This window comes from Phaenicophaeus curvirostris, chromosome 2, assembly GCF_032191515.1.
Source record: "Phaenicophaeus curvirostris isolate KB17595 chromosome 2, BPBGC_Pcur_1.0, whole genome shotgun sequence".
Taxonomy (NCBI): Eukaryota; Metazoa; Chordata; class Aves; order Cuculiformes; family Cuculidae; genus Phaenicophaeus; species Phaenicophaeus curvirostris.
The window spans coordinates 107289430-107307005 of NC_091393.1; the positions used below are offsets into that span (position 1 = coordinate 107289430).

Genomic DNA, 17576 nt, shown 5'->3' on the forward strand with positions numbered 1-17576 from the left:
CAGAGGCCAGAAATGCAGAGTTTTATATCCCTTGTGACCAGAGCCACAAATTCCTTCTCACTTCATTTTTTTGGGTGTGACAGACTAGGTCGCGCATAAAAGCGAACACTCCCTCCAAGATGGCAGAAGCTCAAAGAAAACCACATATCACAGCAATGATTAATTAAGTTTTTATGCTTACAGTAGTCACTCAAGATCGATACCAAGTTTTTTTTAAATGAGAATTATGATGTCAGAGTTAATTTATTAGGAAAGCTGTAGGAAGACCGAAACAGCTGTTCCAAAATGTAATGATAAAAAGAGGAAAAGTTGAGATCACACTGCACTTAAAAGGAAAGAAGCACAGTTTAACTTGCATAGCACAAGCATACATAAGCAGTTAACAGGCACTGATAAAGCCCATCTCAGCTTGCATTATTGCTTTTATTTGTTTACTTTTAAATCTAAGCAACTGGCTGCTGGTCTCTGTGGGAACCACACTAGGCATTGCGGCATCTATGCTTCATTAGTTCCATATGATTTTCCCAAGGAACAACGTACACTGTGAAGTCGCAAATGGTGCGCTAAGAGAAGAAAAAAAAACAGTTATCAGGTTAAGAGCAAAAACCAGTGTTATTGACCATTGTTCTACACCCTTTTATTACCCCACATTATCCAGAATGTATGCCACTTCCATGGGTCTCTAGGTTTGCACCCTCCCAATAAGCTTTCTAGAGCACCACTCGTGTTAGGATCTGCTCAGAAAATTGTTTGTCTCAAATTAACAGAGAAGCTGAGCTGTCAGCACTTCTGAAGGTCAAGTCAATTCCTTCACCCATTCACACAGAGGGAAGCTTTCTGCAGGGATAATACTCCCAACAGCAGCTCCCAGGCACAGGTAATCACACCTGCACAGCTAATTTGTCCGTGCATGTGTTGCAGTGTCATAACAATACACACAAGCCTCTAGTTAGGTGGCACATGGACCACTCACATGCAGTGACACTTCTCACATGTGCAGGCAGAAGTGGCACAAACACAGAGGAGCTAAACCTGTCGCTGTGATTAATATAAGCAACAAAGTACAAGGAAGAGCTCAGGCCACATCAAGGCAGACTTATATGGTGCTCTCACGTGAAAAGGTGAAGTGCTCCTTGAAGATCATTGCTATTAGACAAAATTAACATGTAACAGCTCAATGGGCAGGAAGACCAGGTATTGAGGCACACACAGTCCTCCACGCATCAGTGTCTCACATCCCTGCTTAAAAGCAGGCTAAAAAGTCCAGCCTGCTCTGTCATCATCATCTGGCAAGACAAGTTTCGCAAGGACAGTATCTTGTTCACTGTAAAGGCATGAGGTCTCTCAGCTTGGTTGGGGCAGACAGGGGACACTGTGCCTGTACCTCTCCATAAGCCACTCAGAAGGAAATGGCTGGGAACACCGTGCTTTGGAGCCTACCTCAGACTTCGGCTGGACAGGGCAGCTCTGGAGATCAGATGGTGGCTTTAGGCAAGTTGTCTTGGCAATCTCAACTTCCACAATGTAGTTGAGCCCAGACACAACCTGCAACAAGACAAGGGGGCAGAATCTGGTTTAGTCGAATCACATGTGGAAGGGCTCTCTGACAAAAGAAGCCTGGCAGAAAGGCAGACAGTTTGTGATGGAAACCAGACTCCAGAAGAACAGAGAGGATCGTGTGTGCCAGGCTCCACTGAAGAGGTACTTGGGACCTTTTCAAAAACAGGAAAGAAAAATCCAAGAATAAGAAAGTCTCGCAGCACAGCTTCCTCAGTCAGTAAACAGAGACATGTGGAAGCTCATTAGCAGCATGAGGGAGTCACTCGCTTACCACAGAATTATAGAATGGATGGGGTTGGAAGGGACCTTAAAGCCCATCCAGTTCCAAACCTCTCCACACACACACCCCTCCCACCACGGGCAGAGACACTTTCCGCTGAGGTTGCTCAAAGTCTTGTCCAACCTAGCCTTAAACTCCTTCAGGGAGAGGGCATCTATGACTGCTCTGGGCAACCCCTGTCAGTGCCTCACCACCCTCACGTGAAAACCTTTCTTTCTAACGTCTAATCTAAATCTCCCCTTTTCAGCTTAAAGCCCTTCCCTGTCATCCTATCCCTGCAGTCCCTGATCAAGAGCCTCTCCCCAGCTTTCCTGCAGCCCCTGTCGGTACCGGAGGCTTCTCTAAGGTCTCCTCAACAGCCTTCTCTCCTCCACGCTGAACAAACCCAACTCTCCCAGCCTAGCATCAGACAGGAGCTGCTCCAGCCCCTGGATCACCTCTGGCCTTGCTCTAACAGATCCATGTCCTTCCCGTGCTCGCGCTCCTCCAACAAGTCGTGGCAGTCGGGAACATTCACTCCTAACAGGTCCCAAACTACAGGGAAAAAAAGCCTTTTATCCACTTTCTGCAGACAAAAGCAGCTCGGACAACCCCTCAAGCTTTATTCTCCCAAGCTGCTCCCGGGTCCCCGCGGGGCCAGGACCCACCTGGCTGCGGGCGCTGATGATCCGCACCACCTTGCTGGCGAACCGGTCGTTATTGCCGTTGTTGTACTCCACCATGGCGAAGCTCAGCGCCTGCCGCAGCCCCTTGTTGTTCTCCGGGTCGCGGATCTCCTCGGGGGCCCCTACCAGGTGCTCGGAGCCCGCCAGCACCGCCGCCAGCAGCACCAGAAGCAGCGCCGCTCTCCCGCCCGCCGCCGCCATGGCCACTCAGCCCCGCGGCTGCCCCGCGCCCGCTTTAAACCCGCGGGGTGGGTGGTGCCGCCCTTTCCCCCCGCCTCCCTCCGCCCCTCCGGGAAAAGGACACGAAGGTGCTGAGAGGGCGTCCAGAGGAGGACGCGGAGCTGGCGAAGGGTTTAGAGGGGAAGCCGTGTCACTTGGTCTGTTTAGCCTGGAGAAGAGGAGGCTGAGGGGAGACCTCGTCGCGGTCTGCAGCTTCCTCACAAGGGGAGGAGGAGGAGCAGGCGCTGAGCTCTTCCCTCTGGTGCCCAACGATTAGACCTGAGGGAATGGCAGGAAGATGTGCCAGAAGATTGGACATAGAATCATAGAATCACCAGGTTGGAAGAGACCCACCGGATCATCGAGTCCAACCATTCCTATCAAACACTAAACCATGCCCCTCAGCACCTCGTCCACTCATCCCTTAAACACCTCCAGGGAAGGTGACTCAACCACCTCCCTAGGCAGCCTGTTCCAGTGCCCAATGACCCTTTCCATGAAAAAGTTTTTCCTAATGTCCAGCCTAAATCTCCCCTGGTGGAGCTTAAGGCCATTCCCTCTTGTCCTGTCCCCTGTCACTTGGGAGAAGAGGCCAGCACCCTCCTCTCCACAACCTCCTCTTAGGTAGTTATAGAGAGAGCAATTAGGGAAAGAGTCTTCACCCAGGGGGTGGTGGAGCACTGGAGCAGGCTCTCCAGGGAAGCAGTCACAGTGCCAAACCAAACTGTTCCAGAAGCGTTTGGACAAGGCCCTCAGACACACGGTGTGAATGTTGGGGTGTCCTGTGCAGGAGTAACAGTTGGACTGGATGATCAGAGGGCTGGAGCACCTCCCACACGAGGACAGGCTGAGAGAGTTGGGGTTGTTCAGCCCAGAGAAGGCTCCCAGGAGACCTTATAGCAACCTTCCAGTCCCTGAAGGGGCTACAAGAAAGCTGGAGAGGGACTGTTCACAAAGGCTTGTAGGGATAGGACTAGGGGCAATGGGTATAAATTGGAGAGGGACAGATTTAGGATAGACGTATGGAAGAATTTATTCACCATGAGAATGCTAGGCAACTGGAACAGGTTGCCCAGGGAAGTTGTGGCTGCCCCATCCCTGGAGGTGTCCAAGACCGGGTTGTATGGGGCCTTGGGCAGCCTGACCTAGCTGGGATGTCCCTGCCCAGGGCAGGGGAGGTTAGAACTGGACTTTAAGGTCCCTTCCAACCCAAACTATTCCATGATTCTATGATGCTTGCATGTGCTAGCCCATGTCTTCACAGAACTGTGGCTGGAGAAGGAGGTTTTCCCACACAGCTCTGGGAAGCTGAAGACATTTTGACTCATTGTGGATTATTCTATCTCTTATTTCCCTCTGCTGCAAAGGAAAAAGAAAATAAAATTTTAAAAAGATAGTGCAGGGACAGGACAAGGGGGAATGGATTTCAGCTGGAAAGGGGGAGATTCAGATGAGATATTAGGAAGAAATGTTTTCCTGTGAAGTGGAGAGGTGCTAGCTCTGTCTGCCCCATCCCTGGAAGGTGTTCAAGGCCAGGTTGGGTGGGGCTTTGAGCAACCTGATCCAGTGGAAGGTGTCCCTGCCTATGATGGGGGGGTGTATCTGGATGATTTTTAAGGTCCCTTCTAACCCAAACCATTCTATGATTCCGTGATTTTAAGCTGCAAAAGTGGCTGCCAGCACAAAATACCATGTGCTGTTCCCTATATCTGCCTCCACAGCACTGAAGTTCCCTCATCCACACGAATTGCTCTGCTGAAGACCAAAGGATGGCTTCCCAAAGAGGTCGATTGGCTGCCAGCCTCCTCTCATCACCACAAGCCAACCTCCCCTATCTCATCAGGAATCCTAAGTTTGGAAAGACAGGACTTGATATAGCATGAGGGAGAAACCCCAGTGAGGTTTAAGGGCTTGTGGAGTTTTTAGACTCAGAGGTGCCTATGTTTTGTGCCTGAGTATCCACAGCATGCCTGATAATGAAAAGGAAAGGGCTTGTGCACCAACTGGAAAGGCTACCTGCAAGTTAGCAATATCCAGCATGAGAGTTTTCCCTGAAAACATCCCCACGGTTGGCATCAAGCTGTGCAACTAATTAAAAAGAAACAGGGTGTTGGGTAGTTTTTAGAGTTACAGAAAGGCACCAGGACCATCAAAAACACCAGAGAGAGGACTGAGAAGTCAGGACTGGGATGTGAGCCGGAGCTGTTAGTGGCTGCATGAGTCTGTCTCCATATGTCTGTTCCCCAATTGGTCTTGGATCAGTTTAAAACTGAAGGTTAGAGCTTGCCTAACTGTCTTTAGAGGCAAAGGGTCTCTTGCATTGTCAGTGACTGCTGTCAAAGAGAACAGCCAATTCTGGCCTAAATCAGTCCCTGCACTTCCAAGGTCTCTTCCCACTTCCCAGAGCTGACCTTGCCAGCTGAGGCCTCCACCAAGCAGTGCCCTGGCTCCTGCTGCTGGAGCTGCTCACTAGTCCATGCAGCACTTGCCAGTGTCTGTGCCTCACACTACTGTACAAGGGAAGCACCGTGAGAGAGAAAACCAGTGCCCTTGGGATTCAGGGGGCTTTGACCTTGCAGGCAAACAAGCAAAGTCTTAGCCCTGCTTGGGTCACCACATTGGAGTTAAGGTACCCAGTGCGGCTTCAACACACACTGGCAGGCAGTAAGTCAGCTCTTGGTACAGTCCTGATGATCTCATTCCTGCAAGTGGACATAGTGTGAGGTACAGGACGACATAGCTGCATTCCTTCTCACCTGTGCTTTGATTTCACAGCCTCCCCATTCAGCCAACTTTGTTCTCCTTTCAGCCCTCACCCAGAGGTTCCGTTTCTTCTCACATGCCAGTCTGTCACTGGCCCAATGGATAATGGATGACACAAAGCCCCTCCAGAAGAAGAGACTGAGGAAGCAGAGGAGACTTGCTACAGTAATATGAGAGGTGTTGACACCTTTTGGGAGGAAAAGATTCATCCTCTCCTTAAGCAGATCAGTATGGAAGAAGGTCAACACAGAGGGGGACCATCCTCTTCAAAACAGGGACCATCTTGCCCCTAGACAGGTCACAGCCTGGGTACAGACGTGGAAAAGTTTATTTCCTGAGTTTTATGAAGTAGAGCCTTAAGCCTGGGTTTCTTCTCTCCTTAGGAAGCACCCTATGTACTGGCTTCTCACAGGTAGGGAAGTGTCTCCATGGACTTTCAACCAAAAGCATCCTCCTCATCTTGTCTTGACAGAAAAATGATGCTCTACAATCATTGAGTAAAGGAGCCCTGGTTCATGAAATAAACCTGCATTTTGTCCTTTTGTTTCTGAAGGGTACAACCATTTTGCTCTATCAGAGGTGGGGTTTTTTTAAATATAAATAAAACAGAAATTCTCAAGTGATCAGATGACCAAAGGAGCTTGTAATTTAAGAAATATAAGCAGCAGGAGACTCCTGATAACTTAGCAAAAGTCTGTAATACCATGTGCTGTCAGTATAACTAGAAAAGCAGAGTTTTAGCCACTTCAGACACGATCGATTCAACAGCATTTGTGCAATATCCAATATGTTTCCCTCTATCTTTTTGTCTGTGTTTCAGTTCAGTCAGGACTGATGAGGTCTTTACGTTACCAGGGATGCTCATTTCTCCAGATAACTGCTACATTCCTTGCCCTTGCAGTTGATATCCCTCATCTCTCTTTCAACATCCAAGGGAACAATTACAGATGTCTCCTCTCGGTAGCTAACTGAAAAGCTCTGGAATACCATGACATGTCTTTCAAAGTACAATTAGACAGGGATGTTTTAAAAGCAGCTAGTCCTTTAATCAAGAGCAACAGTTTCTCCACAGAGCTGAACTCTGAATGTCCCTCAAGAGACAGTAATTACTGTGACAGCGAAGAGCATGACTGAATACTAAACACCTGGTTTCAGGTTCTCCTACCCAAGGGACAGCAGGACAGATCTGTGCTGGGATCAGTGCTTTGCATCCAGCAGAGTGAACATAGAGCAGTGAGGGTGGGATGCTGAATATTTCCCCCTTCTCCTCCCACTACGCTGCATAACTCACACAAGGTGATGGAAGGGAGGCGTTTCATAAAAGGATTGCTCTCGAAAGCATAACTTCTCTTGAGCAAGATAGTCAGCAGTTTATGAGACAGGGTTGAGAGTGATTCAATACTCAGGCAAAGCTGTTTCACTGCTGCTGAAGAGTGCCCTCTATGTATGGAAATGAGCCCATCCTATCTTAGCTTATATCCAGTGAGGGTGGGAGAAGTAGGGAGCCTCTGCTTTCCTTTGAGACTCATGGGCACCTCTGTCCACTCTGCTCTGGTATGCAGAGGCATTTTTTTCAGGAGAGGCGTGGAGGCAGTGCCATGACTTGTCTACACAGGAAAATCAGCGCTCTGGTTTTTCTCTTAGCTTCAAAAAGAGGGGTCTCTGAAATCTGGGCAGCTGAGCCCTCCAGGGAACCAGGACCGTGGCCACATCGCTTCTGCACGTGCACAGGCTAGCAAGCTCTCTCCACAAGCAGTCAGGAGTGGCTTTTCTGGATAGACTGCAAGGCAATTTTTCAGCTGAATAATGTTGTGTGCCAGAACAGGCTTCAGAAGCACCAAAGGGCTGTCTGGAACATATTTCAGTCCTGGCGGTACAACCAGATGAGTAAAAACCCTCCCTCCTGTCCCTCCAAGACACTTTCATGCTTCCTTTGCTCTTCACAGTAGCCTAGAAGGGGCTAATGACTGTCTACTTTAAATAAGCTTAGTCCTGAGTGCACCTTTCAGGCAATTCAGTGGGAACAGAGCTGTTATGAAATAGAAGCCCTCAATCTAGGTGTTGAGCTTTCTTGGAAGCACAGACCTAGAGTTCTTGGGGGGAAAAAAAGCCCATAAAACAACAGCAAGCAAGTGCATGTAGCACTTGTTGCACGTGTTCAGTCACTGGCAGTAACTTTTAGGAATTAAAGTCCAACAGCTCTCAGGACTGATCTCAATAAGGTCAATGATTATCACCCCACAGAGAGCAATTCCTCTGAGATTGAGGTGAGGTGGGGACAGCTCCCCAGCTCTCTCTGCTGAGTCCCGTGCTGCTTACATCATTTGTGGGATGACAGCATCACCCACTTTGAATCCCTTTCCCTTATGCCAATGCAGAAGATAATCTGCCTCTAAGAAATGGGTATTTGCATGCAAACATCTGCTTTAGTAATTACTGATGTTCATCTGCCTTTGTGCCACAAGGGAAGGCATTATTTTTTTACAGGAAAGCAGTAAATAAAGTAATTGCCAGCAGAAAAGCTACATTTCAAGTAACTGCATGCAATCATCTACAGTCAGACTGTGCAACTGAGCCACAGTATTGATAGTGAACACTGATTTAGATGAATCATAGAATCATAGAATGGTTTGAGTTGGAAGAGGCCTTAAAGATCATCCAGTTCCAAGCCCCTACTAGAGGGACACTTCCCACTAGATCAGGCTGCCCTAGGCCCCATCCAACCTGGCCTTGAACACTTCCAGGTATGGGGCAGCCACAGCTTCCCTGGGCAACCTGTGCCAGTGCCTCATCACTCTCATTGGGAAGAATTTGCATCTTATACCTAGTCTAAATCTGCCCCTTTCCAGTTTATAGCCATTGCCCCTCGTCCTATCACTACAAGCCTTTGCAAACAGTCCCTCCCCACATCTCATGTAGTCCATTCAGGTACAAAAATGTTGCTATAAGGTCTCCTTGGAGCCTTCTCTTCTCCAGGCTGAACAAGCCCAACTCTCTCAGCCTGTCCTTGTGTGGAAGGTGCTCCAGTCCTCTGACCATTTTTGTAGACCTCCTCTGGACCATTCCAACAGCTCCATATCCTTCTGACATCAAGGATTCCAAAACCGGACACAATACTCCAGGTGAGGTCTCACAAGAGTAGGGCAGAATCACCTCCCTTGACCTGCTGGCCACACTTCTTTTGATGCAGCCCAGGATACAGTTGGCCTTCTGGGCTGCAAGAGTGCATTGCTGGCTCATGTCGAGCTTCTCATCAATCAGTAAGTGAAGTACTGGTGCACTTGGTATGTTAGCAAGGCATCCTCTTTCACTCAGAAATATAAATGCAGGCACAGCAATAGCATACATTCAAAATAATGGCCAGAGATTTTAGATGATCTGGTACCTTTGACTACTGCATTAGCTTTTCCATTTGCCTCTGTATTCTTTGTCTTATGCATTTGTTCACTTCAGCCTGAAGAAGAAATATCTTTACTGCTTGAGATTTGTATTTGTTAGTTCTTACTATAAGTTCCTTTCTTCCCCAGCAATTGCTTGGTTCAGAGATTACAAGAAAATGAGTTCTGCCCTTTGTCTCCCGTCCAAATCAGAAGCACAGAGCGCATGTTTAATCTTAGCTTCCGAAGGATACGAATGACTTCATAGTGCTAAAACTAAGCCTAAAATTAAGCACGTTTGCCTGCTGTGCTGAAACTGGCCCTTCCGCAGCCTGTCAGAGTATCGTCCATTAGTGTCTCTTCAGCAGTAAACTCTGAATTTGGAGAGAAATGGTCAGATATTTCAACAGAAGCTTACTTAGCAGAGAAGAAATGTCAAGCCATAAAGAAGGGTCATTTCTGCAAGTTTGGGCAACAGCCTGCACACAGCAGAGAAACAAAATATAGCTGAGAAGCATGCAAGGATTATAGTTCTTGCTTTGAGCCTTAAAGGACTAGGAAGCCCAGAGGGGAAAGATTTCCCTCTACAGTAACGTAGTGTCTGTGCGGAGTTCCCCCAGGCTCCCCAGGAGAAGGTGGTTAATAAGCCACACTGTTTTTGTACTCTGTATAAATTGAATTGTTCCTGTCCACCCTTGACAACCATCACAACTGGTTTTGTGGGTTTGGGGTCTGTTTTGGTTTGTAATTTTTAAAGAGGTAACTGTTGTGCTGTCAAGTAATTGCGTTGGTTTCTTATTGGAAGACAGACTGATGGTGCACAGCCTGAATGTGTTTACAGTTCCCATATATGTACAACCTCTGTGCTAGGTTTTTAAGTGGTTACGGTTTCTGTCTGCTCAGTGTTTCAGAGCAGCACATTTTGCCTGGTGAAGGGGTTTTTTGGTATGAGGAAGCAAAACTCTGGTCTACAAAACATCTGAGTGTGGAGAACAGCCTGTTCTCAAGGGAGTGACTTGCCAGCATGATTCCTGGCTGCATCTCATTAGGAAGGAATTAAGGTCTTATTTAAATTGGGTTTGTTGGGTTTGAAGTATTGGGAAGGGGCAGAGATATTATAAAGTTTAACAACTGCGAAAGAGAAATCCTTAGGAAGTCAAGGTAGCTTGCAGACAAAACCTGTAACCCATACCAGACAAACTAGGATATTAGGCCACAGAGACTTTTCCCTCAAGAGGAAAAACAAATTGTGACAGCCCTAAAATTCACCCAGCCAGCAATTCACAGGCTTCTTGACACCTGCACATTCAGCAAATTGACCAGCCCTCACCAAAATATCACAAGGCCTCCCAGAAAAGTACATATTGTTATACATAAATAAGAGTGACACATCTGTTATCATTAGACAAACTAACACATAGAAAGACCTCAAAGTTAATCCATAGACATCCCATGTATAGCCAGCCATCCTCCAGTTTTCAGTAAGCTCACACACATGAGCAAAGGCTCACTGTCAGACCGGTACTTTTACTCAAACAAGAATATGGTTATTTGTGAATGAGCAAGACTGCTTTGTGTCCTGCAGCTCGCAGTCGGATCACTCCAGTTCCAAAGTATCAGTCATTCAGTTCAAGCAGGGAGACAAAATGCTAGATCACAGCCCACAATGCAACCGATGACAGAGCTGTAAAATGCCACCAGCACAAACCTTGAAGAAGATCATTGGAAGGATGCAGGAGATGATAGTGAAGAATTTGTCTCAGCACCTCAGAGACCAATATTCATCTGTGAAGCTGTTCACAAACTTAACTTGAACAACCTTTCCGCAGTAACCTTTGTTAACACATCTGTTAAAAAGGCACTGAACCTGCTTGGCTGGCTAGATTACAAGGATAAATTCTGTGAACATGAAGAGGAAGATTTAAATTGTGCAAACATGAAGAGGAAGATCTAAATTGTGCGAACATATCTATTCACAAATTGCCAGCTGGACAATAACTAGGTTTTTATGAACATGAAAACAGGGCAGGAACAAGGAAGCTTTAGTTTTGCTGTGACTTTTTGGCAGGGTTGCCGGGGGAAGTGTTTGGCTCGCATAGGAATAGCCAAATGAATCAGGCCTTTCACTTAAAGTCTTAAGGACTCAGCCACAATGCTGTGGTGCTGATGGGCCCCAGTTCCACTCTGGCTGGATATTTTGGCATCCTCACAAACCTCAGCGCACCTCGACACGGTTGCAGTTCTTTGTTCAGCAAATGCTTGCACCAAAATAATTAAGATTAGGATTAAGGAGCTTTGGCACAGCTTTGCAAGGAAATGTGCAGAAACCCAAGGCAGCATCCCCTCCATTGTCTCTGGCATGCTGCTGGTTTTGTGAGTATTAAGTCTTTCATAAGCATTCATTAATAAATCAGGTAACATTTCCTTCATTCTCCACCACTCAAAAAATATATTTCTCATACATGAAAGCTGGGCTTTTACAAGTCTAGCTATTATAATATCTTTGTATTTGCAGAAAATCCTTCATATAAATGTCTTTTTATTGTTAGCCAAAGTTTTCTGCCATCTGCACAGGCAGAGAGCCCTGCAAAATACAGTCAGCCAGACCATTTTCCAGTTAGATAGTTACATGGACAGTTGGATTGAAAGATAAATCCTTGGTTTAACTTAACAGTAGGATCTAGGTCATAAAGACATGGACAATAGAAATGGCAAGTGAAAGTACAATGGCACACATCAACTGGCAGTGCTGCTGTGGGCTGTGTTCCCAAGTTTGCTTTCATAATATGAAAATAAACACAGAGGCATGAGTTCTTTTGGAAAAGAGTATATTAAGCGTGAGAGATTTTGTTATCTGCTCTCAGCTTTGGCAATTCTTAACGCATATGCAGAGCTATTCTCCGGGCACAGAGTTTCAGAGTTTGGCTGTGCTTGCCAGAAAAATCACCATTACTGCGATCCCTTGCATGTTATCTAAGTGCTTCCACTCCAGGCCTGTTATCCGCATTTGTCTAAAGATAATAACATTTAGCACAGCCCCACTCTGCTTTCTGCAGGGTGGGAAAGTTGGATTGGAAAGCCAGCCTGTGAAGCTCTAATCTCTGCATGGCACTCAGGATGGAAAACAGGGTCTGCAAGAGGGACAACAGTTTTTGTTGTCACTAAGCAACGAGATAGCAAACCTCAGATGTTGAAAAGTGAGTAATGTTCCCTCAAGCTAGATTACCTTTGAAATATCAGCCAAAACCAATACAATCTAAAGAGGTTATTTTTTTTTAATCTGCTTTTTGATTCCTTTATAAGTATATCAATCATCAAACAGGGTTAGACTTCCCAGATTTCCTCTGCCAAACTGGCAGCCAGAACCCAACACAGTGTAACAAATAACAATGTTTGCATGTGTTCACTTGAGTCCAGGGGCTGCAGCTTTGAAAAAATCCCGCAGATTACTGTGAGATCTCCAAGAGGAAACCAAATCCATGAGGGTTAGCAAGGCTGTGATGATGTAGTACTGCACCAGCGCAGCACCAACACACAGTACTCAGAGATATTTGTTAAGGGAAAATATGTTTCTTACTAGACTAAGAATAAACTGATAAAACAGTTTAACTGTTTTAAGAATAAACTGATAAAACAAACTGATAAACACCTATACACAGACACCTATCCCATAAGCAAATACCTGAACAACCAAAAGCAGCAAGGGACTCGCCAAAAAAAAAAAAACTACTTGTGTTGCAACTCTGTTACAAAAGCAGGATTCCTGCTGTTCTGATGATCCCTGAAGATCTACGTTCTTTAGATATAAGTTTCTAGTGAAAATCTGAATAGCACAAATGCTTCAATCAAAATGCAACCTTTTTCAGCTAAAAGTGGAACTCACTTTGCAACTCCTGCAGCACTGGAGCCAATTCTCATTCATGCTAAAGTTTTTTAGCTCAAAACAGTGGCGGGACACTTCATATAGCACCAGCATTAATTCACACCTCATTTAAAATCCCTGCAGGTTGGAGTAAGAATCAGGCTCTGCATCCAGAGCATGGAGTGTTTTGCAGATGAGATCTCAGTCTCTGAGCCGACTGTTCAGTTCTGCTTGTTTGCTTCTCATTGAGACGGAGCTCACTGTGTATGTCAGAGAGCACAAGCAGAGCTTCTGTATTGCCTTGGCAATTCTGCCTTACCCAGAGCTCTCAAGAATGAATCCAGTGTCCCAGGGGCCTCATCCAAACTACTCAAGAGCTGCCACAGTCTCTCGTTGCAAGCAGGGAACATACATAACCGACCCTTACTTAGGAGTGCTACAAGCTTCTACTTCTAGCTTGGGGAAATCTTCTTTGATGCGATGCTACTGCCCAGTCCAGCCGAGCTGGTTGTGACCAGAGAAGGGATAACATTGCAGAACAGGCTTGTCTCTCCAGGCTAGGGTAGTATTCATGAACCACTAACTCCAGCCAGGGTCAGAAGGAAGCCGCATTGGAGTGAAAAGTGCCAGAGGTGTGTCCTGAGTTTCCTAGAGTAAAATTATTATCGCTATAATCACCTGGTTTTTGGAGAACTTCCTTCTTCTCTTCCTTGGTAATACGACTCAGTTTCCAACTGACACTGCACACGACTTTTGTGGGAAAAACCCTAGGCCTAAGAAGAGGGGACTTGCCAGGCAAGTCTCTGGACTTTCACTCTCTTCTTTCTATGCTGCAGAAACTTTGGCTGAGGAGGTCCTTTGCCCTAATGGACCAACTGAGGACATGGATGGATGTTACACCATTCTTGATGCTACTTTTTAAAAACCTCCAAGAAAGGGGTGCCATTTCTTTCCCAAGTAACCCAGTCCAATGATTTGCTATCCTCATCCTTGGAAACACTTTTCTGATCTTAAACACTGATGTCCTTTGCTGTGATATGATAAGCACAACTTGTCTGCAGTCAGTGTGAACACAAAGAAATTACTCCTCCACAGCTGACCTCCCATGTGTTTGGAGATTGCTATAACCTCTTAAGTCCTCTCTCCCTCAAACCAAGCAACCTTCCAGTTCCCTCCATCTTCCCTTGAAGATTATGCCTTCTAGACTGACACAAGCTTTTTTACCTTTACCTGTGGCCTCATTTCACCTGTCCTGTGAATGCATGTTGGTGCTCAGCATAATGAAACCTTTAGGGAACCTACCTTCCATGACAATCTGCAGGCCTCCAAGCAAGATGTGAGACCAGCAGTTAAAAACAAACCTTGGTCTCCACCCAACACTTTTCAGGGCACAATAAATCGCAATAAAAACTCCCTCAACACTTAGCTGCGGCACAACATGCTGCTCAAGGAAGCAGGGAGCCTAAGGATTCTGCACCACCTTCCCCAAGAAAGCAAAGTCATAGAATTGTAGAATGGTTTGGGTTGGACCTCAGAGATCATCCAGGTCCAACGCCCCTGCCATGAGCAGGGACACCTTCCACTGGATCAGGTTGCTCAAAGAACTGAGAGCAGTTGCAAGAACTGCTGATATCTCACAGGCTCCAGGTGATCCAGGACTTTCTCAGGCTCTCAGCATGGACAAATCGCAGGGAGAAGAGACACAGAAGGAAGGCAAGACATCAAATCAGCCCCCAAAACAGGGAGCATAGTCAATTTTCCCAACTCACTGCAGTGTCCAGACTGTTCATCTGGGACTAATTTTTCAGTTTCACATATAAATTAACTAAACCGATTAGCCACCTTTTCCTCCAAGAGTGGAAGACCTGTCTCCTGAGCAAGGCAGATGTGTGGGAGGGTAGTATATGTGTCAGGTAAGAGCAGGGAAAGGAGCCAGGCATTGGAAGGGAGGAAAGTCGATGGAAAAGGCGAATATTATGTTGTCCAGGTAAGTTAATGCTTCAACCTCATGATTCAACAGGAAAAGTGGTATCACTAGTGATTACAAACTCTAATTAGCACAAAGGTAAATCCATTACATGTGCCAACAGTGTTTCTAGAACCATAAATCATAGATGCAACCCTGTAATTAAACAGGAAAAGTTGTATCACTAGTGATTACAAACTCAAATTAGTACAAAAAAAACCTACCACGTGGATCAACAGTTTTTCTAAAACCATAGGTCACAGATGCAAGCAGAAGTGCCACATTCTTCTGTAGAACTACTAGCAGCAAGGCTAGTGCTTCAGGCAGACCCTCTCTATTTGATCAGCAAGTCAGTCCAAACCACCAGGGTAAGGAAAACTGTCTTGCTGCCGCCAGATTTCCACCTGCTCGCTATGTCTTCTTGGATTAGCCAGCCTCAATATTCACAGCCTCAATATTCCCCCTTTCATAAGAAGCCTGCAATGAAGGAGAAAAACTCATAGAATCATAAAAATGGTTTTGGTTGAAAGGGATCTTAAAGGTAATCCAGTTCTACCCCCTCTGCCATGGGCAGGGACACCTTCCACTGCATCAGGTTTCTCAAAGCCCCATCCGACCTGACCTTGAACACCTCCAGGGATGGGGCATTCGTGACGTCTCTGGGCAATCTGCTCTAGTGCCTCACCATCCTCACAGGAAAACATTTTTTCCTAGTATCTTATCTAAATTTTCCCCCTTTCAGCTTAAAACTGTTCCTCCTCATCGTATCCCTGCACTCCCTGATACAGAGCCCCTCTCTAAGTCCCTTGTAGCTCCCTTTCAGTACTGGAATTCTGCTATAAGTCTCCCCAGAGCCTTCTCTTCTCCAGGCTGAACAAACAACCCCAGCTCTCTCAGCTTCATCTCTCAGCCTCATCCAAGCACTAAACAAACAATATCTTTTTTTTAAAAAAAGCAGTGCAAGCATCTTGAAGTCCAGATCTCACAATGAAAGCTGGGATGCCTTTGAGACCAAGGGGCTTCTTTGCCATGTTGGCCATTATTTCCTCATCCTTGGACTGCTATGAAGGATGGGAGCTCTCTGGTGGCAAAATGTGAACTTGCAGAGATGTAATTGGAGTGGCCCCATCGCTTTTCCCTGCTTCCCATGGAAGGCACCAGAGCGTCGTTGAGAACCAGTCCTGTGCTGCCCTCTCCTAGAGCACTGGGAGCAATCAGACCTAAACACTGGATGAGATGCTTCTTAGGGCATGGGTACCTGTTTCAGAGCCCATCACAATTCTGAGCTCACAGCCTGCTCCTCATGCCTCTGTAGCCCCTTCTCCACCTCAGGCAGGCAAGCTGCGCTGGGACGCACGTTCACTGGCCAGGAGGCACCTGTATTTGCTTACAGGACAAAAGCAACAGCACCAGCCAGATGAGTAGGGCTGCTGCAGAAATTCTTCACCAAAAGGGTTGTCAAGCACTGGAACAGGCTGCCCAGGGAAGTGGTGGAGTCACCATCCCTAGGGGTGTTTAAAAGACATGGAGATGTGGCACTTAGGGACATGGTTTAGTGGTAGGCTTGGCAGTGCTAGGTTGATGGCTGGACTCGATTTAAAGGTCTTCTCCAACCTAAATGATTCTGCAATTCTATGGGAAGCCAACGGCAAAATGAAAAGGAAGTGTGAGAAACTGGTCTGCTTGGAGAAACACCAGCAGCTGTCTAACCTGCCAGCCAAGGAGAGAAACACCTCACCACCCAGGTTTCAGGAAACCCCAAAACAGAAGTAAGATCCAGCCAAAAAAACCAGGAGAATTTGTGTGAGAAAGAGCTTGGACTGCCATGATATTCAGAAACAATCGGCCTCCACTTTTCTATCCCTGATTTTTGGCACTGCCTTCTTAGGGAACAGTCAAGCTTAAGTGTCCAGTAGCCCTCCAAAAGGTGAGGTCTCAGGGGATCTTAAGGAGCCAAATCACATCTCATACACACAGCTCATGTACAAGGCCCACCTTGACACCAGGTTCTAAGGTGTGTCCCACTGCTCCTCTCTGCCTGAAGATCAGATCCACAATCTGGACACATCTGGCATATCTGGTCCCTCCAAGGAATATGAAAAAGAGAGACAGCAGTGACCAGCCACCAATCCTTTCTGGCACGTGTTACGAGCCACAAGCCCTGACATGCAGATGAACGATGTTGATATGACCTCAGATCCCACCTCCTGGCCCATGGCAGAAGCCTCCTGCCCAGCTGCCCCTCCACAAGGTGTAGTGGACATGAGGAGTCTTCTTAGATTTAAATGGTGGTGGCTTAAAATCAGGAAGGATGATAGTCAGAGGTTATTCAAAATAGAGGCACATGTCAGACCCAAGACATTCCTGACATTCCCTCTTCATCATCGGTGGCTAGCAGACCATCAAACTGATCTCCTGCTGCCAGCTCACTGCCTTTGTGCATCTTTCCTGAGGCACCTGATGTCAGGAAGAGGAGACCAGGCTAGACAGACCTCTGACCTGGCCTTGGGCAGCTGTAATATAGAGGAGCTATCACATCCCAGGCCCTGGCAGAGCCTGTCCATGGGCAATTACCTCCACATGATACTCCTTCCAGTCTGAGAAATTGCACCGTGCTCCAGGAGCAGCCTGGAGCCAGCCAGGTTTGTCAGCTTTAGCCTCTCTGCAAGAGGTGGTCATGGCCGTTGGGGAGAAACGAGTGCATCAGGCAGGAAAGGGAAAAGCCACCAGGGGGCTAAATGCTGGGGATGGGGAAAAAAAGGAGGGGAGAAAAAAAAGAAAAGAAAGCCACACAAAAAAAAAAAAAAAAGAAGAAGAAGGAAAAAAAGAAAAAAAAAAAAGAAAAAAGAGGGGAGGGGGAAAGGGGGAAAACTGAAAACAAAAA

General features: G+C 46.6%; 2 protein-coding genes across 2 annotated transcripts in view; one reads left to right on the forward strand and one right to left on the reverse strand.

Moving 5' to 3' along the window:
• Positions 1-175: 175 nt before the first annotated feature.
• On the reverse strand, positions 176-2706 carry LOC138717394 (cystatin-like). The gene is made up of 3 exons (XM_069850908.1): positions 2488-2706; positions 1441-1545; positions 176-563 (listed from the first exon to the last, which is right to left on the reverse strand). The coding sequence occupies exons 1-3, from the start codon at positions 2704-2706 to the stop codon at positions 480-482; spliced, it is 408 nt and encodes a 135-aa protein (XP_069707009.1). The 3' UTR covers positions 176-479.
• DSTN (destrin, actin depolymerizing factor) overlaps positions 2701-17576 on the forward strand; it is a 37406-nt gene continuing 22530 nt past the window's right edge. The window contains exon 1 of the mRNA XM_069850379.1: positions 2701-2707. Coding sequence (XP_069706480.1) covers positions 2705-2707 — 3 coding nt within the window. The 5' untranslated portion in view covers positions 2701-2704. The remainder of the gene's footprint in view (positions 2708-17576) is intronic.

Bases quoted from the DNA above. Each gene is read 5' to 3' on its own strand.
- LOC138717394 (XM_069850908.1), bottom strand. From the start codon at position 2,706: ATGGCGGCGGCGGGCGGGAGAGCGGCGCTGCTTCTGGTGCTGCTGGCG. The intron at 1,546-2,487 runs GTGGGTCCTGGC...GTCTTGTTGCAG, and splicing joins TCATCAGCGCCCGCAGCCAG to GTTGTGTCTGGGCTCAACTA. The intron at 564-1,440 runs GTAGGCTCCAAA...TTCTTCTCTTAG, and splicing joins CTGTCCAGCCGAAGTCTGAG to CGCACCATTTGCGACTTCAC.